A 27,801-nucleotide genomic window follows, 5' to 3' on the forward strand; every position below is an offset into this window, starting at 1 on the left:
CTACATGGGCACTGCCATTTTGACGTGACGGATGCTTAGCATCCATACGTCGTGTCACGGCCGTGACGTACTGGCACCGCTACAGGGTGCTTGTGGCACCCTTTCAGTAGTGCCAAAAGGAGCTCCGAAATAGAGCTCCTTTCCCCATGCATACCGTGGGCCCCTTTCTCTCTTTCCCCACCACCGTAGGGGTGTCCTGGGGCATGAAGCCCCAAGAACACCCTTTTCCAGGCCGTGGGGAAGCGGCTTTTTGTTGCTTCCTTGAGGCCTGGACAATCGGCGGATTGGGGCCTCTGGGGCTGCCGCTGTGGCAGTTCAGGCCCTGATCCGTTGGGAAAAGAGGCGGGTGCAGGCCACCCCAAAGGGGCAGTCTGTATCCTGCCATAGTGTTCTAAACTGCCACCTAACATGCAGCCCAGTTTCATCTTTGGCAACTAGAGAAAGCAAAAGCCAAAACCTTTTGCTCTTAATATGTATTTTTAAATTCTGTTTGTTAATCGCTTCAATAAATCTCTGTCTGTCTGTCTGTGTGTCTATATATACACAGAGAGAGAGGGGGGTATTTCTAGATAATATCTGTTTCTACCAAAAAGGCCTTTTTTCAAAGTATAGAATATATTTACAGCAGCCAGTTCTGAGAACAAATCTTTATCTCTCTCTCAAAGAAAACAACAATAATTTCAATCTGCAAATAGAAATAGACAACAAATGCAGTGTTGCAAATACAAAAGGATAAAGTAACAAGAAACAACAACAAAAAACAGACTTTTATTCCGTAGAGTTTTCTTAGGCAAGCAATACTCAGGGGTGATTTTGCCATTTTTTCCCCTCTGAAATATAGCCTACTGCACGTGGTATTCATTAGTGGTCTTCCATCCAAGTACTATCTAGAGTTGACCCTACTTAGCTTCTAAGAGCAGACAGGATCTGAAGCCTTTAGGGTATTTAGATCATTCAAAATGAGTAGATAAACCTACTTTAATCAGTTAATGGGAGCCATATTCTCACAAGCAGGGCTGTTACATAACACACACACACACACACACATTATGCTAGAATAAGAAGCATACAGTACACGTAAGTAGCACAATAATTAAACAATAAGAGAGCAAAAGAAAAGTGAAAAGTAACTAAGCATGAAAGCCATTGCCTTTCCCTGAGGCTGAGAGCATGTGACTTGCCCAAGGTTACCCAGTGGTTTTCTTGGCCAAGGTGGGAATCAAACGCTGGTCTCCACTAAAACCACTATGCCAAATACCTCTCCTTTTTGTTGTTTCTGTGCAAGACCACATGGACAGGTCCTAGATGCAGGGCCATGGGGCAGTGCCAAGGTGGTACCCCAATGCCATTGCAGATTCAGGCAAGGAAACTCTTCTGCTTCCATCCAGAACAGAACAGAACAGGCTCTTGGCCAGAATTTCCATTGAAAGGGGAAGGGTTTTGAGGAGAAGTTGTGCAGGAATGAGGAAAGGATTATAACAGCTCTGCAGCAACTCAGTTGCATGGTGGTTAATAGTGTCTTATTAGGCAGCATGTCCAGCAGGCAGAGTTTCTTGTGAATGATAAAGGAGAGGGAGGGAAGAAAAGAAGGAAAGAGCCATAAAATTGTTCCTTCTCTTGCCGTCATATTTGCTGCTACTGTTGCTGCTCAGATTCCTGCCAGATTTTTTCCCCTCCCCGGCTCTCCCAGCAGCAGTAATGATCAGGAAGGCAGTCTGGGTTAACATCTCTAGTCAGTCAGTGTGTAAGATGCTAATGAGAGTTTTTTCTTCCAGCACACCTTGAGAGTGCAGTAAGGAGCAGGGAAGCACTGCCCCTTCCCCACCTTGCCTTTGATTAAGCCATAGTCAGAAGCCGTGATGACTGAAAAACTGGATTCAAGGAGATTTAAAAGGGGTTTTGCTAGCCTGGATTGAAGGTGTTCCTTACTCTTTTTCTGGTAACAGGAGATTTACACCTGACAGCTCTGAGGGGGCAATTTGTCCATTTGAAAATTGGTGCTTGGGATGAACCAGGAACTCGTATCATTCCTTGTCTTCTATGTGTTCCTTCCTCTTTGATCCTCATCAAGGTTTGCTTTCTTTTAGGGCCCATTTCTTGAAAGTATATCATTGCATTGTAATTCACTCAGCGCTGTCAATTTACAAATCAAGTGATCGAAACCTTGAATTTTCATCAGCTGCCATGATGCCAAGAATAAACTAATAAGAATACATCAAGCTTTTATCCCATAAGCGTTATTCATTCCTTGGTTTTCTATTCATTCCTTAGTCTTCTAGTTTTGACAGGCACTCAAATTATATATGTATATCAAAGGGGTAAACATTCTAAATAAATAGTGAGGTGTCTACATTTTCTTTTATTTATGTATGTTTCTATCAAGTTAATCATTAAAGAGTTACCAGGTGTCATTACATCAAGAAAAACAAATGTTATGTCAGATGATCTGTCAAATGTAGCTATATAATTTAGGTTAGTGCATTTTTTTCACTAAGATGTCCTCATTAATTTTATTTTCTCATGCTGGAACAATCTTCTACCCAACAATGATTATCATAATTTCATGTTTCCCTAACATTCCCCACCCTAAAGTCTATATATGATGCATAGTTCACTCTTACATGCAAAGGTGAAAATTTTTATTTCCAAACTTGCCTAAGGTCACCCAGTGGGTTTCTATGGTTGAGTGGAGATTCAAACTCTGGTCTCCAATGTCATAATCCAACATTCAAACCGCTACACCAAACTGGCATCTGTTTGCACGATACTGTAATATGAGACATACAGTATGGAGCAGTGGTTTCAATGTTGGACTACAACTCTGGAGACCAAAGTTCAATTCCCAGCTTGGCCATGAAGCCCACTGAGCGACCTTGGGCAAATAGCATGCGCTCAGCCTCAAGGGAAGGCAATGGCAAATCTCCTCTGAACAAATCTTGCCAAGAAAACCCACATAATATGTTTGCCTTAGAGATACCATAAATCAGCAACAACTTAGAGGGACACAACAACTTGAGATTATCAGAAAATTGTTGATGCTGCCTCTTCAACAGCTATGGAGGACCTTGTTACAGTGCATTCTCTGTCATGCATTTGTCTTTTTCATTCTGGAAATCTCAGTCCAAACCCCAGTCACAGTCCAACCCTCAAACTACTACACTATGTTGTCTTACTCCATTGAATTACTGGCTTTATATTTTCCCTGGATATATCTTGTTTGTGGGGTGGGCAGTGTACTGGACAGAGGCAAAGCTCGAGCTGTATGTCATACTAGCTGTTCAGGATTCAAAAGTGAATGAATGCTCCAATCAAATAGAAGAGTAGCGCACCAGCTTTTATTCCTGCGCTAGGCATGGGATGTAAATGCACAGGGATGGATTCTGTTGCACAGCTCTGTCCCTGGGCAGAACTCATCCTGTACCCGACCCAGGCTTCTTTTAAAGAACAGGATTTTAATTCAAGACATTAAAAGTGAAATATTTTGAACAGGATTTTAATTCAAGACAATAGGCATTCAGTCCCAGAGATCTTTAGTTAAAGATGTCAGATAAGACATGAAGGAGAAGGTTTATATTAGGAGTCCTTGATTACATGATTCTGTTTAGATAGGCAGGATGTATGACCTAGTACAACTTTTCCCAACCTCTTGTCTTCCCTGAATTTTGGACTGTAGTTCCCATCAGTCCCAGCAATTGTAAGCAGTGGTCAAGAATCTTGGGAGTTATAGTACAAAACATTGGAAGGTTTGTAGAAGACTGGCTTAGTAGAAGGCAATGAATCTTTTATTCTTTTCACTGACAGAGTATCCTTGAATAAGGGCAACAGGCAGTCCATCTTTTCAACTGGCATTTGTTCTGGGATACCTTTCTCCCCATTTTACCTTGTTCCTGTTGGTGGCATCAGGGAGTCAATAAAAAATAAAGTAGATGAACACAGCAGATATACCTTATGTTTATAGTTCACAAGTGAAAAAGACAAAAGTTAGAAAGGTAGTATTTATCCAGCTTTTAAGATCCCTTAGCTGAAGCAATATTAATAAAGGCATCTGGCATGATCTACATTGTTTATATTGTACTGAATAAATAGTTTTTATTTCTTTTGCTTACTCTAGTAATTTCTAAACCACAAGATAACACAGAGGTTCATGGCAGAATGCAGCACCCACCTCATGCACTGTCTCACTAAATTAGAAATTGTTGTTGTTGTGTACCTTCGAGTTGTTTCCATTTTATGGTAAATAAGGCAAATCTATCGTGAGGTTTTCTTGACACGGTTTGTCTCTCTGAGGCTGAGATAATGTGACTTGCCCAAAATTATCTGGTGGGTTCCATGGCTGACCATGGACCCAAACTCTGGTTTGTATAGTCGTAGTCCAATGCTCAAATGTCTGGCCCATCAAGATGGGCTTCTCCTGAAGTATAGGCTCATAAAATATTTCCCAATTTTAGAAAGGCTGGCACTGGCATGAAAGGAGATATATAATCTTATCTGTCAAATAGATCTTCCAGTATCATTAGAGTGACCCAGGAGATTTATATGCTGCAGCAGCTTCCACCCCAATAAACCAACATCAGAAGTAGTGTTCCTTTCTCTTAATGCTTGCATGCACAATCATAGTATAAATCAATACTTTCTGAATTTATTTTAGCATAGCATTTCACAATTTCCACAAAGGGTAACTGACAAAATTGTGACTAACTGTAAATGTTTCATATTCACAGTGGCTACTTAGTCATCATTTTGATACAATAACTTACCTCCACAGGGAGAGAAGGCGGTATGGGGAGAAGGGGGCATGTTCTTCAGGTGATCTGAGTATGGCTGAATGATATTTTCATCAGGTTTGGGGCTTTGGGCCAGGAGAAACTATTTAGGCGCATTACAGACCGCTGAGAAGCAGCGGTCTGGCTCCGCCTCCACTTGCAGCATCCGGGAACCACAGCCTTTAAATGGCGCGGCTCCCGGACGCTGCAGAGAAGGAGCGCAGAAATTGCGCTCCTTCTCAGGCCCTGGAAGAGGCACCGCAAGTGCCAAAAGGTGCACTTGCAGCGTCACTTCCAGTGCACCACGTGCAGACGCAGAGCGTCCGCTACGTCAAAATGGCGGCACCCATATGAACAGGGTTCCACCATTTTGTACGGACTGAGTCCGTGATAGGGTAAGGGGCTTCTAGAAGAGACACCCCTTTTTCAAACTGGGACGTCCTCAGGACGTCCCTAATGGCGGTTTGTAACCCGCCTTAGTTAAATACTTAGTAAACTACTGTATAAGCTGATACAGAGTTCCAACCTATATTTCTTTGTCAACATTATGCCTCCAAAGCAATAAGACCAGGAATTCAAATTATATCTGAAATCAATTTGTTTTTTCTCATATCACTCAGGTTCTGAAAATATCATGCCAAATTAAGTTGTTGAGCTTACAGAAAGCAGTGGAAGTCTTTCATCAGAGCAGTTTAGAAGTCAAATGATGTATAAATTCAAGTCAACAAAATAATAAAAATAAAATTAGGCACTGCAGTGTTATCTCTTCTTTTGAAATTGTCTTGACCCAGTCTGTCAAACTTCATTTGCAGACTTTGAGTTAGCCATAAAGGTGCTAAGATTCCATGACCCATGACAAGTAATTGCTTCTTCTTTTTTTCATTGTTGTGCCTTTGTATCTTTGAAGAAAAAGGCTTTGAAATGGATGCAAAATAAATTAATCTGGATGCTTACTGTGTGTAGAACAAAAACAAAAACAAAATTTCTAGATGTGGCATTCAATGCATTTTTCAGGGACTGCTAAGGTAAATCATCTCCAGGAGCATGATATACAGCAGTCATTTTAAAGCTGCAAAATGAATTAAATTTGCTGTCATATATTCCTGTATGTCTAATAAACAGAAATCCTAGTTAGCCTATAGCTTGCTTGAGCTTTTGTGTGCACTTTAACATTCATACTTTAAAACTGTGCCCTTTGGTAGCTCTCATTTTCACCTCTAAATTATGTCAGATATGTCAGTTGTCTCCCCTGTTGTTGTTGTTGTTGTTGTTAATTGCCCCTGAGTCACCCCCGACTTATAGTGATCTTGTGTATGAGAAATCTCCAAGACCTCCTGTCCTCCACTGCTCTGCTTAGTTCCTGCAAATTCAGGACTGAATCTATCTCATCTGGCATGCAGTCTTCCTTTATTCTACTGTTTTCTACCTTTCCTGATATTATTGTCTAATCAATTGTGTCTTCACATAATGTAGTCAATATAGGATAGCCTCAATTTGATCATTTTGACTTCCAGGGAGACTTCACGTAACTGCACGGTCCCTAACTCTAGTACGACACGGTGCTGTAACAATGATGGTGCCCTGTGTATAGGGGCGCCGCCGTTGTTATGTGGAAATACAGGCAGCAAAGGCAAACCTTTTCTCTGCTTCTACTGCGTCTGTAGTGAGATGGATAGCAGAGCTGTTTTGAATGGTCAGGGGTCTTTTACACACAGGGCCCAAGAGAGGGAAATAAAGAGAACTTGACAGCTGACTGTGAACAACTAACTGGCACTTTGCAGATAAAAATCACTCAGATCCCCTCTGACTTTGATACAGATCCGGTGGATGTAACTTTGGTCCCTGCTTGTCCAGTGACAATGGATTTGTGCAAAATGAGGATGTGGACAGTATTCCTGGAGATATAAGACCGACCACATACCTTTCCTGGCTTATTAAAAAAGCTAGATGGGAACTTGCTGAGGGTAGAGGCTGTGGTTTATGTCTTGCTAAAAAAAAGGCAAAGCTCCATCCTGCCTGAAAGAGGCCATTCTCTTCTTTGCACTTCCAGCAATTGCTGTTTATATTTTTTTGAAACTTTGGCCATTCTATCTGGTGTCAGGTGCCACCTGTAAAACAACTTATTAAAATTATATTTTAGGTTGTAACTTCTTGAGAATTTTAGGCTTTTATTCCAGCCTCTTTCCCAGTTTTCTAGTTATATGGTATGGTCTAAAATCTGGGGCCATTTATGTATGCTTTCATGATATACTGTGACTTTTGTCTGTAGATCATTATAAATATTTATACAACTTGATAAATTTAATTCTTTTCAACAAATGTGTATATTTTAAAGTTAACTGGATGCTCAAATACACACTTTGATATTATCGAGGACAATAGATGTTTTAAAATGGTGTCTGCACAAAATGATGAGATCAAAAGTAGAAATCTCTCTTGATGAGACCTTGCATCTGGTGTTAAGAACTGTCTTTACTACCAATATTAAATGGTATCTTCCCCATGTACCTATATACGAGTGTGCATACTGTGAGATAAGTGGGATAATAACATTTACAGTAAATACATTTAAAAATAGGGAGTGTTAATCACAAAGAAAGAAGGTATGAGATCACACTATCTTGCCTGACTTATGTTTCCTTTGCTCCTTTAAAACCATTTCCTCCAAGTGAAGACTCTTTTATATAAATGAAAAACCAAATCTGATTGACATCCTGTCCCAAGAGATACTGCAAAAGGCTTTCTGAGAGGTGCAACCGTGTACTGTTGGCACTGACAAAGAACTTTGCAAACTAATACATTTGGAGGTCCACATTTTGTTGGAGTGGAAGGTGAGGTATTGATTGGTATCAGCAACTCTTTTATCTCCAAGTCACTTGATGTTTTCTGTTTGCTCTCAGTATCCCTGGAGGGGCATGCAGTTGTGAAGGAGACAGATTTTTGTTGTACGAGTAGATTTACAGCCTTTAATTGTGAGAAATAAGGGCACTTCTACTGACACTGAACTCTTAACAATAGTGGAATGTAAATCAGCTGGTGGCTTGGACAGCACAGAATGGATTTCAAAAGCTGTAGGAAAGCATTCAAGCATGACATACTTTCCAGAAGTATATTGTACCAGCTCAGAAAAAATGGGGTGGATTTTCTGATAACCATATATTTTTAATCAAAATGGGTTTTGTGAATCAGCTTCTGCTATCTCCCAAATCTTATGGTGTAATTGCTAATTTTATTTTAAATGTATATTCCATTGAAATGATTAACTTCTCATTAAGATCTATTCTTATTTGCATACTACACAGACACAAGCATACTTCACTTTTTAGTCACATAGGGCCCAAACAGATGGGCCGAAAAAGCCGACTTCCACACAGCTTGGGGACATGGCCATTAGACAACGCACACCCCCAAGATTCACGGAAGCCACGCTGAAGCTGCTTCCAGGGCGGTCAAACCCAGCCAAAAAAGGAGTGGATCTTTTCCATTCATATTTGGGCCAGTGGCAGAGAGTGCCTTTGGGACCTTGGCATGTGCTTGCCATGGTCCTGTGGCATCTTGGGCAGTGGCAGCTTCAAGCTGCCCCTACGTGACCATCTGTTTCAGACCATAATCTCAAAGTTGGCTTATAATTATGGCTGCCTCCAGAGCATATGGCTACCTGAGACAAAACATAAGATGGTACCCTTATCCCCTGTACAAAAGCTGATCAAAGTGGCAGTGGAATCTTATCTGAACACTGGTACAACTGAGGCTGGTTGATAAATACAGTTCTGTCCTTCAAAAGCTTTGTACAACTTCCTACACCTACTACTTGCTGTCTAAGATGGCCACTTCTCTCTCCCAAATGCAAGGTGTTGGCTCTCCAGATGGCAACAGAGCTCTCTGACAGCAAAGACAAAATGTCTCACAAAACTACAAATCCCAGAATTCCATAGCATTGAGCCATGGAAGTTAAAGTGGTGTCAATTTGGATTATTTTTGCAGTGTGTATACAACCTGAGAGTAACACTTGTGTGAGTAGCATCCACAAAGTATGTTTTTTCTCCCAGTAATTTTTGTTTCGTTTGGGACAAGATCCCCTCAGTATTTAAGGGCCTTGGATATTAGTGGCTCAGGTCATAGAATTAGAGGGGATATAAAACTTTCTTGTTGAAACTGCTACCTGCTAATTTCCAAACACAGTTATGATATATAAAGCCTTATATGGCTTATACCCACACTATCATTATCTCCCTGTGTGAACCTGCCAGTGTTAAAAATGCTTGGAGATGACCTTTGTCTTGGGTCCACCACCAGCACAGACCCATCTGGTGAAGACACAAGAGAGACTCTTCTCAGCAGCTGTTCCCAAATGCTGAATTCTGTCTCCCACCCGTCTCTCTGCAACCCTTTCACCAGCAAGGAAAGATAATTTAATTCAAACAGACACTGAGCAACTAATTGGTTTCAGGGAGTAATTTTATGGAGTATTTGTGTGCTGTTTTTTAACTGTATTGTTACATTTTCAAATGATTGTACACTATGAAAAAAATTAATGTCATTTTAATATGACGACTCTAAGGAGTTGCATATGCATCTTGCTTGCCATAAAAATGGGAGGTTAGCATGATGGGTTATGCAGTAGAAAAGGCTATTGGTGAGACACAGATGGTGAGATAACAGTGGGAAGGAGGCAAGTGTGAGTCAAGTCTGTTTAACGCTGTTTCAGTGAAGAGAATCTGGCTGCAATGACATGGAAAGGGCAGTATGAGAACAAGAGGGGAAAATATGTTTATTAATTGTAACAAATAAGAAATAAGCTGGCCTGTATTTTGAAACTGTGTGCAGTTTAATTAGCCAATGCTAACACTTGCTGGTCATAGAATCGTAGAGTTGGAAGAGACCACAAGGGTCATCCAGTCTAACCCCTGCCATGCAGGAATATATAATTGAAGCCCTCCAGACAGATGGCCATCCAGCCTCTGTTTAAAAGCCTACAGAGAAGGAGAGCCCACCGCACTCCAAGGGAGTGTGTTCTACTGTCAAACAGCTCTTACTGTGAGGACATTCTTCATAATGTTGAGGTGGAATCTCTTCTATTCTGACAATAAATGTCACTACATTGGATCTATAGATTCTTAATAAAGGTTTTCTGAGTTTTAACTACTCAGACCTGGATTTCTGAACTTAGTATCCCAAAGGACTTGATAATAACTTAATTGTGTTTGTAAAATTATCACATTAGAACCATAGACCTAACATCAGAGCACAAAGCACTCTGGTCCAGAAAATGTCATGGATGTGGCCACAAGAGTGCAGACATGACATACCTCTCAGCCCTCTTCACCAAACTGAGCATTCCCTGCTCCTTCAATCTCTCCTCATACATGGTTTTTTTTGGCTATACCTCTTATCATCTTTGTTGCTGTTTTCTGCAACCACTCCAATTTGTCTTCATAAAACAACCCCCCCCCGCCGCCAAAAGAAGGATGTGCTCTAGATGAGGAATATATGAAGACTATTATTTCCCTCAACTGTGCTTCTAATAATGCAGGCTAAGATAGCATTTGTTTTCTTTGCCGCAGCATCATGCTACTGTCTTCTGTTTAATTTATGATCAACAATAAGCCCAAGGTCCTTTTCACATGCAGTACTACTGAAACAAGTATGCCCCCATCCAGTACCTGTGCATTTAACTTTTGTCTCCTAAACACAGGATTTTGCATTTGTCTCTGTGGAATTTCAATGTATTAGTTTTCTAGGCCTGTTACAAACTGCCAAAATAAAGCTGCTTCGGGTTTCTTTGAAGGTATGCTATTTAAATGATGCATGCATCCTAAGAATCCGGAAGCTGCACCAAAGCTGCCCTCCAGTGCTTAGGAATGGAGTGTGGCTTTGGCGCAACCTCCGGACTCTTAGGACCCATGCATCATTTAAATAGCATGCCTCCAAAGAGACCCGAAGCAGCTTTATTTTGGCAGTCTGTAACAGGCCTAAGTATGCTCTTCAGAATATAAGAATGAATTCATACATGATCTGAGTATACATGCCTATTAGGGATATAGTAAATAATGTGTCAGGCAAATTGAACCCAACAAAATCCACTGACATGGAATGCTTTAAAAGGGTATTTTCCTTTGTCCCAACTTCAAAAGAAGGATGAAAAATCTGCGAAAAATGAGAATATGTGTAACTTTATGTTGAGTATATCAATGTGATCATCTATGGAATTGTGTCCCTGAATATAGCTGCAAAAGACTGTAACCTTTAAATGAAAAATGACAGGCAGAGGAAAGAGAGAGTGGGAAAGACCAAACTGATTTTTGATCAGCTGTTTCTAATATGTTCTAAATCCCCTGGACTCCTATTTCTTCATCACACAGGCACTTAAGGATCTAACCTGGAGTGTTACTGTATAAAATGAGAGTACAGAGGACAATGAATAAGGTATTGCAATAATGTATGCCATTGCAAATCTGTTTACACACATCGGGAAAGGGGAAAGGGGCCTGTTTGAAACACAATTGAAAAATCTAATTTTAAAACCTAATGCTTTTAAAAGCTTATACATAATACAACACAGTTGTAAAATGCAATTTCACACTGTTGTGCTTATACAGGGAGAAAACTGAAAGTGAAGGTCCCTTCAACTTGAACCCCAAACTCCAGTTATGAACAACAGGTGTTGATTAAAAGAATACTTCTGAGAAATGACAGGGCAAGTTACCCTGCAATCCTAAACATGCATACTATGCAGCTAATCCAATAACATAGCAGCTTTTATTTCTGTGTAAACTGCATTGCACATTGGCTTTTATTTTATTTTTTAAAAAAAAGATTTTCCTCAATGTGGCCAGAATACATGCATAGTGTTGAGTAAACACCCACTTTGGTCCATAGCAGATGGGCAGGAAAAAATGGCTCTATCCTCCTTTTTCCAAAAGCAGGTTGAAACCCCACTTTCTGCATCGCCTGCTCCTAAGGTAAGCCAAATACACATGGCCTGACCATGTTGTGTGGTGTCAAGCCATGCTACTGGGCATTTTTTTTTTTGTTGCCTCCCCACTATGCATATGCACTGTTGCACAAGCACACAGCCTGCAACCTCCAATTATCTCCCAAATCCTGCCCAGATCCTGTCTGCCCCCTTCATTGGCCCCACAGTGTGTGCCTGTAGCATTGGACAACTCCAATGGATTTAACTGCAACATACCCAATTCAGACAGTCCAACAGGGGGCATGGGGTGAAGGGGGCATTTATGTCTTTGCCAGTGTATCACTTGCACACCTGTACCACTGCTACAGGCCTATGTGATGCTTCACCTGTAGAAGTGGTACAGGTGTGCAAGTGATACACTGGCAAAGCATATACATGCCCCCTTCACCCCCTTCATCCCATGCCCCCTGTTGGACTGTCTAGTTTGTGTATGTTGCAAATAAATCCACTGGAGTTGTCACACTTTCTTTCTTTTTCTTTTTCTTTTTCTTTTTTGCTTTGCTGCAGGCCCACACTAGCATCAGGATGTTTAAATGCAGGTGTGTAGATGCACAATTTCTGGGTTAAGCCTGGCTTCTATTTGCTCCAGTTTTACCCCCAGAGTGTGGCTTCATTCCACTTTCCACCCACTGGAAACCATGTTATATTGCCTGTCTGTTTCACCCCCATGTTATACTAATTCATAACAAATATATGTGTTTTGTACAGTTGGCCATTCTTATACACAGGTTTTTTTATACATGGATTCAAGCATCCATGGTTAGAAAATGTTATATATATCTGATACCAAACCTTGATTTTCCATTTTTTATAAGGGGCACCATTTTGCTATCTCATTATATTTAATGGGACTTGAGCATCCACGGATTTTGTTATCCACAGGGGATCTTGGAACCAAACCGCAGCGTATAACAAGGGTCCACTGTATTTGTTTTTCAAATAGCTGTTATATTTTGAATTCTGATCTGTATCAAATCTAAAACCATGTAATTGTCTGTTCTTTTAACCCAGCCAATAAAACCAGCCTATATCTTAGAAGTAGAATTTATGGAGACCGCCCCTGATCTCCTTGGAGCCCAGTTTACAGTGGGTTGTGGGGCTGGAACTGATCTTTAAGTTTTGCTTTCTTCCATATTTGATTTTTTTTCCAGTTCATGTTCTTTCTACCCTAAATATATATGCAGGCAATTTATTTAGAAATGAATAAATCAACTAAGGCACTTTCCAGACTGTCCAAAAGGGCGGTCTGTAAAGCGCCCTCATTTGCTGTGCAGAGGAGCCTCAGCGGCCAAACTGCATGACTCCTCCGCACAGCAAAATGAAGCCGCAAAAAAGTGGCGCCAATGGCGCACTTGCGACATCATTACCGCACCACGATGTGCGGACGCTAAGTGTCTGCTATGTCAAGATGGCGGCGCCCATGTAGAATGGGCGCCGCCATTTTGTACATGCTCGTCATGTACTAGGGTTGGAGGCAGCCAGAAAGGATGCCCCTTTATAACCCTAGTACGTGCCGCGCACGTACTTTTGGCCTGTGTGGAACGGGCCTAAATTTATTTGCTAGCCTAGAAAGGACTATACTTAATTTTTCCTAGATGAGGGTTCTCTCAGATTTTAAAAAAAGCAAGTTAAGATATACAGTACGTCCACGTCATATGCAGGCACGCTATACGTGGATTTGAGCATACACTCAAACCTGCGTAGAGGCATGCGGGAGCGCTCGGGGTGCAAAGAGTGGCACATCCCATTGGAATGAATGGTGTGCATGTGCCGCCGCGCCACCGCATGCATGTGCCCCATTCATTCCAATGGGGTTTGGGCATGCACAGAATTCGGATTACTGGGGGGGGCGGAACAGATCCCCAGCATAAGCCGAGGGCACGCTGTACCTCCTCACATGAATTGGGCAGAAATAAGAAACTAGAAATCAAAACAACTCTGTCTTTTCTGGCAGATTTGAGAGAACTTTCGTGTGTAAGAATAATTTCCTGAGATACAGTCTCAACATGTTAAGGCAACCTCTTTCGCCTAAAAAGAGAAAAATTGTGAATGTTCTTCAAATCTATAATCGTAACCCTAATTTAGCATTTTAAATGTTTGAATACACATGGATTCAAACCCAGATTTTCAAGAGTTAAATACTAAAAAATCAAGGCCTGCATGGATGAATAGTAGTTCTGCCCCCCCCCCCCTCCGGCAATCTGTTTTGTTTTTTTTTAAGTTCTTTATAGACTAAATATGAGGAAATTTAGAAATTTGAGTAATTCCTTTAAAAATGTATCACATTGCAATTCAGCACAGATATACTCTGGCTTCAAAACTTGGTCAGTCACTAGAATTATGGAAGAGTCTATAGGAACAGAGAGATAGAATTCATTCAGTCCAAGACATCTACATTTGAGAAATATCAATGAATACACAAAATTGTAAAAAGTTTAAACTCACCATGCACAACATCCCATCACTCAACCTTAGTAAGATATGGGCCTTATGTTCTTGAAGACTTATACATATAGGACTCATTAAGGATTCCTGATCAGGATATACAGTCGGCCCTCCATAGCCATGGATTTTTTATCCTTGGATTCAGTCATCCATGGCTTGAAAATATACATAAATTCCAAAAACCAAATTTTGATTTTGCCATTTTATAAAGGGGATACCATTTTACTATGCCACTGAATGGGTTTTGAGCATCCATGGGTTTGACTATCCATGGGGTGCCCTGGAACCAAGTCCAACTGGATACCAGGAGGCTATCATATACGTGTAAAGCCCCTTCTCACAGTTATCTTCCTGGCAATGCAACAACACAGCAGATACAACTGAGCAGATTTCAAAGCCTGGGGTGAAGAGGTGTCTTGTGACCAGCCAAGTTAGTCAGGGCATCCATGTGCTTTCAAAAACTCATGTCCCAGGATTTTTCTGATAAAAACAAAGCATGATCTCTGCACAGAACTAGATTGGAACCAACATAAATTCATGTGCTTCAATTTATCCTAATTAACAGTGGTGCTTTTTTTAACAACACTAAAAACAGACTAAGCTCTTTTTGAGAAGAGGCAGAGTAATATGTTCTAAATTTTAAAAATATAAGTGTTTTTTTAAATCAATTGACACCTTTCTTCCATAATTTTGACAACAAAAACAAGAAAATTGAATAAATACATTTATTTAACCCTGGAGATGCAATTCGCAAATGAGGCTACACTTAGCAGTGTATCTTTCATGAGCAATTTCAAATTCATCACATGTCAGTGTGAAATATCACACACACATTAAATTTTAAAAGCTACTTTTAAGTTATATTTTGGCATCTAGTTAGCATACAATAACTGCCTTTCAAAAGCTGAATTAAATATTTGTGACACTTTAAATTTTGCTATATTCTCCCTTTCTTTTTATTTGTTCTTTTATTTCAGTTCTGTGGCTCTTTTCTGATGTTGATAAGTGTGAAAGATGATAGTTTAATTGGTAGATGTTGTTAAGAGAAAGTGATTATTAACACATCAAACATGTTATGATTTTTGGCATGAAAGAGAATTACAATGCTCCAGAGGTGATCCTTTTGGCTTCTTCTCATAAATCATTGAAATCAACCTTTGATCAGTTTCACAAACAATGAAAGATGTAGTGAAGACCACCTTCCTACTGTGTGTGGCATCTTCAGAGGTTTCACAACATAAGAAAACTGCTAAAACAGATTTAAGAAGACTGAGTAATAATGAATTAGGCCTAGTGCTTTTTGGTAAGTCAGGCCCGTTACAGATGGGCACAAAAGTACGTACTCTGCGCGTACTAGGGTTAGAAATGGGTGGTGCTTCTGCACCCCCTAACCCTAGTGCGCGCTCCGCGCTCACAAAATGGCAGCAGCCATTCCACACGGCCATCGCCATGAGGACGTCACGGCCGCACTGCCTCTATACGGGGCAGCACGGATGTGACATCCTCGCTCCGCGCCAAGGCACCTAGTGAGCCCTTAGCGCGGAGCAGGAAGGAGCTCCGTTTCGGAGCTCCTTCCTGGTTTGGTCCGCTGGGCGCAGCCTTCAGACGGCTGCGCCCAGCGGACCAAAGGAAAAAGGGGCCAAGCGGCCCCTTTCTCCTCCTCCCCGCTGCCGCGGGGTGTCCTTAGGGCTTGAAGCCCCAGGGACACCCCTTTTCAGGCTGCGGGGAAGCGGCCTTTTGCCGCTTCCCCGCAGCCTGAAAAGCGGCGGATCGGGGCCTCAGCAGCTGACAATATAACCACTGAGGCCCCGATACACCAGGGAAAGAGGTGGGTGCAGCCTGTCCCAAATGGGCAGTTTGTAACCCGCCTCAGAGGGGCCTGATGTGAAGTCGAAGGCTTTCATGGCTGGGTTTTTTGGGCTCTGTGGCCATGTTCTAGAAGAGTTTATTCCTGACATTTCTCCAGCATCTGTGCTGGCATCTTTAGAGAATGCTGACCTGGAAGTGTGTGTGTGTGTGTGTGTGTGTACTGTCCCATGTTAATCTGTGTATTGTTCTGTTTATGATGGCAGGGCCCCAGGGTGGGAGGATATGCAAAGAGGATTAGTGATCTATGGTGGGGTACAGACCGCCCAAAAAGAGCGGTCTGCCCACACCTTGTTTTGTTGCACGAGAAAGCTGCAGTGGACAAACCGTGTGGCTTCCTCACATAGGAAAAAGAACCTAAAAAAAGCGGGTTCTTTTTCGGTGTCAGTGTGACACCACAGTGCACCAATGGCGCACTCGCGACATCACAATGGCACTACGATGTGCGGATGCTGAGTGTCCATTGCATCAAAATGGCAGCACCCATCTCTACAGGGCGCCACCATTTTGATGCCCTCGTCACGTGCGAGGGGTGTTGGGAAGTGCAGCCCCTCGCACATGATGAGGGTGTCCTATTGCGCCCGTCTGTCCCAGGCCATTGTCTGCTGGGAAAGCCCCTGACCCTGGGTGGTTTCTCATTTCCATTTCCTGAGTGCTGATTTTGCTATTTTGCAGGACTGGTAACCAAATTTTGGCATGAGACAGAACACCCCAAAAGTCTGTCACCAGACTTTTTTCCTCCGGACAGATGCTGCAGCCGTCAGACTGTGTGGCGTCCATCCGGAGGAAAAAGAAGCTTATCATGAAAAACTTAGACATGTTACAGACCACCCAAAGGAGCGGTCTGTATCCAGTCCTTTCCCTGTCGGATCAAGGCCTCAGCTGCCACAGCAGCAGCTTCTGAGGCCCCAATCCGCCACTTTCCAGGCCGCGGGGAAATGGCAAAAGGCTGCTTCCCGGCGGCCTGGAAAGGGGTGTCCTTGGGGCTTCATGCCCCAAGGACACCCGACGGTGGTGGGGACAAAGAGAAAGGGGCCGCTTGGCCCCTTTCTCATTTGCGTCACTGGTGCAGCCGTGTAGAGGCTCTGCCAGCGACGCAAATCCTGGAAACCCTCGCGTGGCATTGGGACATCACTTCCGCGCCACCCCATTTGGAGGCGGCGTGGTGGTGACGTTCCCATGGCGGCGCCTATGTGTATAGGGTGCCACCATTTTGTACATCCCCAGGACATACTAGGGTTAGGGTGTCCGGAATGGACACCCTTTCCTAACCCTAGTTAGGGCCTTAGGGACCTCTATTTCCTTCCTTAAGGGGAAAAAAGGGAAATAGCCAGAGTCTAGAGATATTTTGTAATTGTATAAATTCAAATTGTAATATCTTGAGGAAATAATGTTAAAAATAAACATGACAGAAGCTAAACTTCTGCTTTGGACTAAATTGTATTAATGTCTTGTCAGATTACTGCAACAATATTTGCAGATATTCAGGGAAATCACAGCTTGGTGGCTTTTAAGTTACATTTTGACATCGAGTTAATGCGGTGTTTTATCGTTCATTTATTGTATATGTTCTGATGTACTGCCCTTTGGTGGAAAAAGTATTATAAATAAATGATGTTGTTACTGTTTGCAATTTCATTAAAAATGTAAAATAAATGGTTAATCTTTTAAGCATATTTCAATCTTCACTTTTCATTTTCCATTTGGGGCAGAGGGTGTTCTTATTTTGCGTTAGTAGATTGTACATCTGATACTGTAATATTCAGCATTTGGATTGTATTTGGATCAACATCAAAAAGGCATTCCACTCAAACCTCTGGAATTTACAGAAATGAGCAATGAATCTGTGGTCTTGTAAATCTGATAGAAAAACATCTGATGCCTCAGGATTTCTGTTTATGTAAAAGCTGTATCTTATTTTGGCCCCAGGTTTAGAATGTTAATAAGGAAGTTAGGTGATGGTGAAATGACAGGGAAAGAAACTTGCAGTATCTACACAGCTACCATGGATAGAGACCATGCCCTTCCTTTTTATTGATTTAATATACAGTGCGCCCTTGGCTTATGCGGGGGATCTGTTCCAGAGCCCCCTGCGTAAGCCAAATACTGTGCATGTTCAAGCCCCATTCAAGTGACTGGGGCTCGTGCATGTGGTGGTGTGGCGGTGCACGCCCCATTTATCTGAATGGGACGTGTTGCCCCTTGCGTCCTGTGCGACTTTGCACATATGCTCAAAGCCACGTATAATGCGGGCGCACTGTATTCATGCCATTTGGATATAGTCACCACTAGTTTTTTGGGAACATTACTAGAACTCTGTGATTTTCTTTTCTCTTTTTCAGTCGCAGCGCCGGGTTACATTTCATCTGCCCGATGGTTCACAGGAAAGTTGCAGCGACAGCGGGCTTGGAGACCATGAACCCAGCAGCACTACAAGTACATCACATCCATTACCTGTTGGTTTTCCACAAGAAGAGTACTATGAACAGACATCACCCAACAGCCGGACAGAGGGAGATGGCAATTCGGATCCAGAATCAAGTAAGTTTGCTGTGCCTTGTCTTGTTTGCTTCAGAAGATGCATATGTACATCCAATATTACCAGCATCATGAGAACTTAAACTGATAGAAACTAGATGTCTTTTGCAGCGACTGAAGCAAGAAAAGAGAACAAATAATATTTCTGCCTTCGACTGAAACATTTTGCCGCAAATGTAACATATTTGACTTATGTCTGTTTGCCCAGCTTTATTTTGAGATTCAGATGATAGATCCAAATAGAAATGTCCAAATAATTGTCTTTGGCATGTGGGAATGTTACTTTTGAACCAGATCAATGAAGATATGACAATTCTACAATCATGAGCATACAAGCAGTTGCAAAGAAACATTCACAAAATGTGAGATCTATTTTCATGGTAAGAACATGAAGTTAAAACATCATAAGTAATTATATTTTTCAAATGTTAGGGCATTTTCTTACATTTTCAGATGTAGTTTTTCATGAAAAGTGACGATTATGCAACAAGCAATGCAGTGCTCAGCCTCTTGACACATTGTCATGCTCTCAAAATGAATTAACTTTTGTGGGATTGTGTAAATCATTACATAACAAATTACTTTTTTTTAAAGTAATTTTCCATTCTCTGCTCATAACTGGGTCCTGTTCTGCTTCTGCTTTAACTTTAGATTGCATTTCATTGTTAGTCAGGCTACAAATTTTGTATTTGGTTTGTGCAACTGATGCATGCAAATATTTCAACAGAGCTTTTAAAAGTGGTGAAAATGCAGTTGAGAAAGGAGAGTAAGAAATGGCATCAGATTTAATAAATGCCTTTAAACAACATTGTTACATATATTTAGATGATTTGTTTTTGTTTTTACTTGCCATACAATTTCAGGGGGCTGATCTTGAAATTTGTATTGATCCAGGAAGGCAATTCTCAGGTCTTGAATTTTAAAATAAATAGTAATTGTGGAATTATTTAATGCAAGCATAGCGTCTACAAAACATACCACAGCAGTTGGTTTAGATGCAAATGAAAACAAAGGAATTGACATGAAACTGCTCTGAGATAATTTGTTTTGTCAGATAAAGCAAACACTTGCAAGTTGCAACAAAAAACTGTATGGAACTGTATGTGTCTTTGTGAAGATCCTTTTCTTGTCCTTTTAATTCAGACATAGTAGGAAGTATTCCATTTGTAACATTTGCAATGTCACTTTGAGACTTATAATATGTACTCTGACAGGTAAGTGTTGTTGACACGTCTCATCTATTGCTGAGCAAAGCAGTAAATAACTTGTGAGGTGGGAGAAGCTGGCCAGTGGTTTAGACTCACCTTTTCCCCCCTTAGATGTTTTCGAAATGTTTGCACTACATATTGTTTTAGATATTTTATTTTAACTGTTATTGTAAGCCACTTTGGATTCCATATTGGCAGAAAGGCAGGATAGTAAATACAGATGGCCCTGCGTTTGCACGGGGGATCCATTCCGGACCCTCCCATCCACCCACCCCACGAAAATGGAAGCTTGCATGTTGCCAAGCCTCATAGGCTTAAATAGAACGTATGGCCTGGGTGCACGCACCATTACAAACGGAGGTCACCCCACCACACATAATCGAGGGCACGGATCTCAGATCCATGAGTTAGGAAGGGTGACTGTACATACATACAAACGGTTTAATCTCCCAAGCCAATTTGAGCCTCCAGTTCGGCAGGCAAGCATTAACTTGGAAGCATAGTTAAACAGCTGGGCCTGCTACTGGAAATACCACCTCCTTATGTGATTCTGAGCAGAAGGAAGAAAAGACTGTTGTGAGATATAAGGAATGGATGTGGGGTTGTTAAACAGGTGTGCAAACTTCCCTCAGATGTACTTAGTGTGCTAGTTCAAAGACAACATAGGGCTCAAAGCCTTTCACATCAGAACAAAATAGTTGAGGCTTTCAGAACTTTCAAATAGCAACACTTGGTGTGAAAAACCGTAACATGAGAAAAGGGGGGGCATTGAACTTTCTCCCTTGCTGCATTTACAACTGGAATCCTGCCCACTCCACTCTATACCTCTGCTGTTTCTAATCAGACTATTAATGCCATTGGTGAATGGCGGGCATGAGGCAGATTCCATTTGGAACTGCAGTGATACAAATTTCTGATGCCTCTTTCTTTGTATCTCAGATCTAACGTCCTACCCTTTCCCATAAACTAATCATTTTTAAAGTGAATGAGACAAGAAAAAAAATGTCAATAACATTTAACTAAAGCCTTCAAACTTTTTTGTTTAACAAAAGCAGTATTCATCTTGAAAAGTACTGGAGGAGAATAATAATCAGGGTGGTATATTGCACACCAAAGGTCCAACAGTGTCCTGGATATAAAGATAATAAATCTCTTTGGTGGATATGTTTTCTCTTTTACACTCCATTATACGTTTTTATGTTATGCTTTGCTTAACTGTACTGGCTTTCCCCTTTTCAAAGTGGCAGGGTAATAATTAATGTGCAGAGGGGAGGAATAATTAATATTACAAAGACAGTACCATGTGATTGATCTGCTACCTTTGAGCTAATTAGCACGCAAACAGATGGGAGATAGTAATAGTTGAAGAGTTTACTATAAGGCTTTGAAAAGGCTTTTTATTAATGAACCACTGAGACTGTTCTCATACATCACTTCTGGGGCAGTTATTTGTTGAATTAAAAGGTGAGATAGTTCAAGACTTAAAGAAAACAACCCAAAGATGGGTTTAATATTCCTGTTTTAAACAAAATGATCCTTTTGTAGAACCTTTAGTGATATTTCATTTCATCTCAGTAGAATGACTTATTTATTTATGGCATTTATACCCCACTCTTCAGCCCTAAAGGCTTTCAGAGCAACTTACAGATAGTTCCATGCCCTCAGGCTTATAATATAAAAAGACTTGGCACAAAAGGAGAAGAGAATGGTGGTGGGGAAGGGGATCAAGTCCAGTGGTTCTTCTTTCCCTCTGAGGCATGGACCATGGCAGATGGACTGGAGGGAGGGCTCTGTTTCTTCAGGCTAGGTCTGATGGTGTTAGACCTGCCTTTTCGCTCCCTCCCAGGCCAGATGATAACAGATGACTTCTTAAGGGTATGGGCATAACTAGCCATGGGCTAAAATCAAAGCTGCAAATATTTTAAATGTGCCAAACTTTAATATCAGTTCAGTGAATTTCATGTCTTGGTGAAGATTTGAATTTGTATGTCACAATCAGAATCCCCACCACACTGGCCTTTTTGTTTCTTCATCATTTTATATTTGTGCATCAAAAGACATTTAGTCCATACATACCTCATGATTCAAAAACAGGAGACACGAAATTAACAAATCACATTATGACTCTTACTCATGCTTAATTGTCAAATTACTTCATACTGAATGCTTCCTTTGCCTCATTTCTATCATACAAACTAGATGTCAATGGAGGCATGCTTGCAAAGAAACTATGTTGACATTTCTTTCAGAGAAGGGTGTAACTGTTCAGCAGCTCAAAGCACTTTCAAAATCTGAATGACAATTTGGGGGCAAACTCATCAAATTTGCAGATGACTCCAAATTAGGAGGAGTAGCTAATACTCCAAAGGACAGGATCAAAATTCAGAGTGAACTGAATAGACTAGAAAGCTGGGCCAAAGCTAACAAAAAGAAATTCAATACAGAGAAATGTAAGTTACTGCACTTAGGGCGGAAAAACAAAATGCACAGATATAGGATGAGGGACACCTGGCTGAGTGAAACTACGTGTGAAAGGGATCTGGGAGTCCAAGTGGACCACAAGTTGAACATGAGTCAACAGTGTGGTGCAGCAGCTAACAAGGCCAATGCAATTTTAGGCTGCATCAATAGAAGTATAGTGTCTAGATCAAGGGAAGTAATAGTGCCACCATATTCTGCTCTGGTTAGGCCCCACCTGGAATATTGTGTCCAGTTCTGGGCACCACAATTTTAAAAGGATGTTGAAAAACTGGAGCATGTCCAAAGGAGAGCGACTAAAATGGTGAAGGGTCTGGAAACCATGAAGTCCTATGAGGAAAGACTTAGGGAGCTGGGGATGTTTAGCCTGGAGAAGAGAAGGTTGAGAGGTGATATGATAGCCCTGTTTAAATACTTGAAGGGATGTCATATTGAGGAGGGAGGAAGCTTGTTTTCTGCTGCTCAGAGAACAGGACACAGAACAGTGGATGCAATCTACAGCAAAAGAGATTCCACCTCAACATTAGGAGGAACTTCCTGACAGTAAGAACTGTTCAACAGTGGAACACACTCCTTCCTCAGAGTGTAGTGGAGTTTCCTTCCTTAGAGATCTTTAAACAGAGGCTGGATGGCCATCTGTCGGGGATGCTTTGATTGTGATTTCCTGCATGGCACGGGGTTGGACTAGATGGCCCTTGCGGTCTCTTCCAACTCTATGATTCTATGATTCTATGACATTAAGTGTTCCACAGTATAGATAAGCCTCCTCAAGCTCTGTTGGCTGGAACTTCCTTAAAGATCTTGGGGGGGAAACGTTTTAAAAAATAAAATAAAATAAACTGATTTACCTCACATATTTATAGAAAGGATCAAGGTTGAAGTCACTGGCAATGCAATGAATGGAAGGCTCACCCTTGGGTAATGGCATTGTATATTCAATGCCAAGCATTTTCTGCTTGAATTCAATTTTTAATGCTTTCAGGTCTGACCCTCACTCCACTGTTAATAAGCAGAAATTTTCATTAGTTGACATCAGAGAATGCAATAAAAGATGGGATCTTCTTTGTAGAGAAGTAAGATATCCTGCTCTTGTACTCGCAATTCAGTAGCCTGATTCTGTAAGGAAGAGGTGGCACCTGTGGAAAGTCTGGGAGCCAATTTACTGCTCCTGAAATATATGTGAACTGCAAACACTACCAAAATGCCTTCAAAATGAGTGACCACTTCTACAATTTTTTAAAAATTGTTTGTTAGTATTATTAAACACTGCAAAAATGATTTGTAACCTATTTCAAAGGTTAACTGCTGCTGGAGGCTTCCAGGGCTGCATCCACACTGCAGAAATAATCCAGGTTGACACCACTTTAACTGCCATGGCTCAATGCTATGGAATTTTGGAATCTGTAAGTTTGAGCCATTTAGGTCCAGCACAGACTGGCCGTTTGTGGCGATAGTAGGTCTCGATACAGAGTGGCATCCATATATGCCGAGCCCTGCTATCAGCACCATTACGTCACAAGGCTACAGCCTTGTCCACACGGGGCACAGCCTTGTGACATAAAGGTGTCCAAGCACCCAAATGGCTCTATGTGGAAGAGCCATCATAGACCTGCATCGCAGACCTTATGACGGCGCAAAAAAGGAGCTCCTTTTTAGAGCGGCTCCTTTTAGACAAGGCATCTCTGCTGCAGCATGCGGATGCTGCAGCACAGATGCGGGGGAAAGATGGGCAGCCCCTTAGTCTTCTCAGTCAGAGTGTTTTGGTTCTACAACAAACTATTTTTCCAAGAATTCCATACCATTGATGCATAGAAGTTAAAGTAGTATCAACCTGTATTATTTCTGCAGTACAGATGTAGCACAAGAGAGATAATTCTCCCTTTTGAGGAAACAGAGTTGTACATTGCCAATGCCTGCTTTAGAGAGTGTGCTAATGTTAAGCCAGAGTTCTCATTAGTGAATGCTGCTTGATCTGGCTCCTGGCTTCCTAGACTCTTGACTGCCTTTGAATCCTTGACCTTGGACCAGACACTTGACCAACCCTCTGGTACTCTTGACCTCGGACTGGACTGGTAGTGTGTCTCGCTGTAATCCTGACCTTTGGACTGGCTAGTGGCTTATTCTATTGGACATCGTTTGGCATTGAGGAGGAACTGCTACTGGCAGCTTGCCATGTTTCTCTTGCCCAGCAGGCTCTTATCAGCCATGTGAGTGTCTATGTTGGCAGCATTCATGGACATGATGCATTGATTCAAATCGTAAAGCAACTTATTTGTAAGTGGGCATGAAGCCATTGATGGGGTTTTTCTGAAGTCTTATTGATATTATTTGATCAGATTTTGCATTATATCCCTGGGCCACTTTTGCTATGTCACTTCTCACTATTAATGCTGCTCCATTTCTTCTAAGATTTTCATTTCCTGAGTAAATCACAGTCAAATTGCCTGTGCCTCTGGTCTTTAATTTTGTGGGTTATTGATCAATATTTTGAATACGTTCATAGCTTTACCAGCTGATTTGGCTGACAAAATAGCACTAGCCATCAGGAAATTCTCAAAATATACAAGATGAATCAACTTGTGGTGTCAAGTGAATCCTCTTCCTGGCAAGTATACCAACATTATTGTAAGATTTGATTGAGAATGTAGGTGGATATTATTGTGTAATAGGCATGCCAGCATCAGCATTAAATGATTGCTTGCTGCTCCTGAGTTATCCTGAAAATTCACATGCAAGCCACGAAACTGCTATGTCATGAATGATTCTTCTTTCAAGTTTTGGAAGATGGATATACCCCATAATGTTATGATCTTTAATGCTTGTACTTTTTAAAATTAACAAATTCCTTGCCTGACTAATTGAGCCAAGCCAATCCCTGCATAATTGCATTTACACGATTGGAGAACATAACAATCAAAATGAACATTCGATTTTAATATCTGGTGGGAATAACAGTATAATTGAGCATCATCTACTTCTAAATGTGAATTAAATTTTTTTGCAATTAGGACTTCTGCAGTGGGAAAAAGGGATTCTAAAGATTCTATGTAATCCTGTAGTTTTTAGACAAATGGCATTCAGAGAGGATTTTTTATACTATGGTATATAAACATTAATCAAACAATAAGTAGTATCCTGGAAATATAATGGGAAAAGGACTACATGATAAGTAATTTCTTAAGGTAATATTTAAAGGATTAGAAAGAAAACATGTTAGACATCTGCTAGATCTTCCTCCCTTAGCAAAAAGAATACTTTCTTTCCACTAAGGAGCCCTGGTGGCACAGTGGTTAAATGCCAGTACTGTAGCCACAACCTTATGTGTTCAGCCCCTGGGCTCCAAGGTTGAGTCATCTTTCCATCCTTCTGTAGGCTGATAAAATGAATAGCCAGCTTGTTGAGGGCAATTGGCTTCCAGATGAGTTTACTATTAAGCTGTAGAGAAATGTAAATGTTAATGCTATTGCTTCCAAAAAATGTCACCTATAGTGATTAAAATATGGTAGTTTCGCTGCACCATGTCTCTTGTAAAAGGACGATGTGAGGAAGTCTTAGGATGTCCATAAACTGTATGCCTGCAAAGTTCCATGACAAAAAAATTAACCCTAGGCCACTGATGGTCTTGTAACTAACGTGCTCATAAGCCCTGCATTGTCTTTTCAAAAAAGCAACCCACCATCATTTTTAGCCATTGATTTTAGGGGATATTTATATTATTTTCATTTCCAGAATACAGAATACCTAAGTCTGTTGACGTTTAGAGCTTGGTATCTCAGTCAGTGATCTGAAGTTACACTGTGGACATCTTGCCCCACTTAAAGCTAATAGTGATTATTATTACAAATCTGTATCTGTAAACTTAAATGTTCCAGTAGTATCTACTTTTTTGATTATACAATAAGGTGAGATAAGGACGGGAGCAATCTGCTTCACTCCCATCCCCCCCCCCCCCCGGCCGTCTGATAATCTCCATCATTTTCAGGATTTCCTTTCTATGGTCATGTCTAACCATGCTTGAAATATATTTGAACTTTTGCTTGGTATTGGGCATGTTGATCCTTGCTATTTCACATTGGATAAGGATAAAATATGCACTACTTTGAAGCAGGGTTGCAGTGGGTTTGGGTTTTTTGGGTGTTCTATCTAGTTATGGCAGGAGATCAGTAGTATTATGAGTCCCCTGTCTTATTTGCTTCTCCCCCACCCCATTTTTTTAATAAAAAAACACATTTAATTAAATTATAGTTTAGGAAAAGTGATGTATTTCAAGGAGAAGTGTAGTTTGATGCATGTTCAGATAGCTTCCAACAAACAGGAAACGAATAAGAAAGGATTGTGTTATTTGTCAAATTATTTTCAGGGGTGGTGGGTTTGAGAATTTATCTTTGAAAGAGTACCTCATTTATATATAGAATCTAATTTTGCTTAGGACACCAAGGTTTGCAAATGCCTGGTTTGCAAACTGAGTTGTGTGGTCAATGGTTTCTTTTCATTGGAAAGGACAAAGTAGAATTCAGAATTGGCTCTTGAGTTTATTCTCCATTTCTTTGTCACTCATCCCAGGCCCATCTTCAGGCTCTCTGACGGCTGATTAGAAGTACTCTTAACAAAACAGAAATCAGCATGAACTATGCCAGTTGCTTTTCAAAATCAAAAGTTCTTAGCTCAGCATTTGGGTTCCCAATAGGCTTTTAATCAAGGTTATGGAAAAGTCCATAAACTTTCTGCTGAATATTTAACAAGCTGGAGGTCAGAGAAGATACAGCACTGCCAAGGACAAGTGAAATGAGATTGCAATCAGAAGAGTAGTGGAGACCCAGTGTTAAGCAGGTCTTTGTCTCTGAGATAATATCTGGCAACACAAGTATCAGGCAGACATATTTTAACCCCCTCCCCAGGTTTCTTTTGTGAGACTTAATTTTCCAAGTGTAAGCTGCCAATAAGGAAAAATTGATGAATAGAACTTGGTAGTTCAATTGATTTTAGTCTCTGGCTTTTCTTCAAAATCATGATTGAAATCCAGGCTTAACAATGCTGAGGCAAAAAGAGCTCTCTCAACTAATCTACAATCAAAACTTTGTGTACTTTCTTTTTCTCCACATAAGCAATTTTTAAAAGTCTGGTTTGAGGGATAATGAAGGAATCAAAGTCAAATTTTATTGGGAACATCTAGCATGTAGACATTTTTCATATCAGCGCATAGATGGGTAACACATCAAGTTAAAGCAGCATATTGAACATCAGCTCTCATGTCTTCAAAAGCAATCAAAAGTGTTTCCAGTGTTCATAGGTAGTGTTTGAATAGACAGCTTTCATCTCAAGCAACTAATCTTGGGGTTCCTTAAATGGAAAGGCTATAGATATGGAATTCTGTTTCTCTTAAAATGTGGCTGCAAAATCTCATTCCCAAGAAGATATGATATTTGCTGAATCCCACTTTCTAGAATCATAGAGTTGGCAGGGGCCTCAAAGGCCATCAAGTACAGCCCCCTTTCAGTATCCAGTTAGAGTATCTCCAGTAGGTAGC

The 27,801-nt window shown here is 41.0% G+C and overlaps 1 protein-coding gene across 2 annotated transcripts in view; it reads left to right on the plus strand.

The window, feature by feature from the left end:
* Positions 1 to 27,801, plus strand: part of PCDH11X (protocadherin 11 X-linked) — a 553,290-nt gene that overhangs the window by 460,819 nt on the left and 64,670 nt on the right. For both annotated transcript variants that reach the window (XM_042480331.1, XM_042480332.1), the window contains exon 6: positions 18,393 to 18,591. In XM_042480331.1, the coding sequence (XP_042336265.1) occupies positions 18,393 to 18,591 (199 nt within the window). The remainder of the gene's footprint in view (positions 1 to 18,392; positions 18,592 to 27,801) is intronic.

Source organism: Sceloporus undulatus, chromosome 7 (genome assembly GCF_019175285.1).
Source record: "Sceloporus undulatus isolate JIND9_A2432 ecotype Alabama chromosome 7, SceUnd_v1.1, whole genome shotgun sequence".
Classification (NCBI taxonomy): Eukaryota; Metazoa; Chordata; class Lepidosauria; order Squamata; family Phrynosomatidae; genus Sceloporus; species Sceloporus undulatus.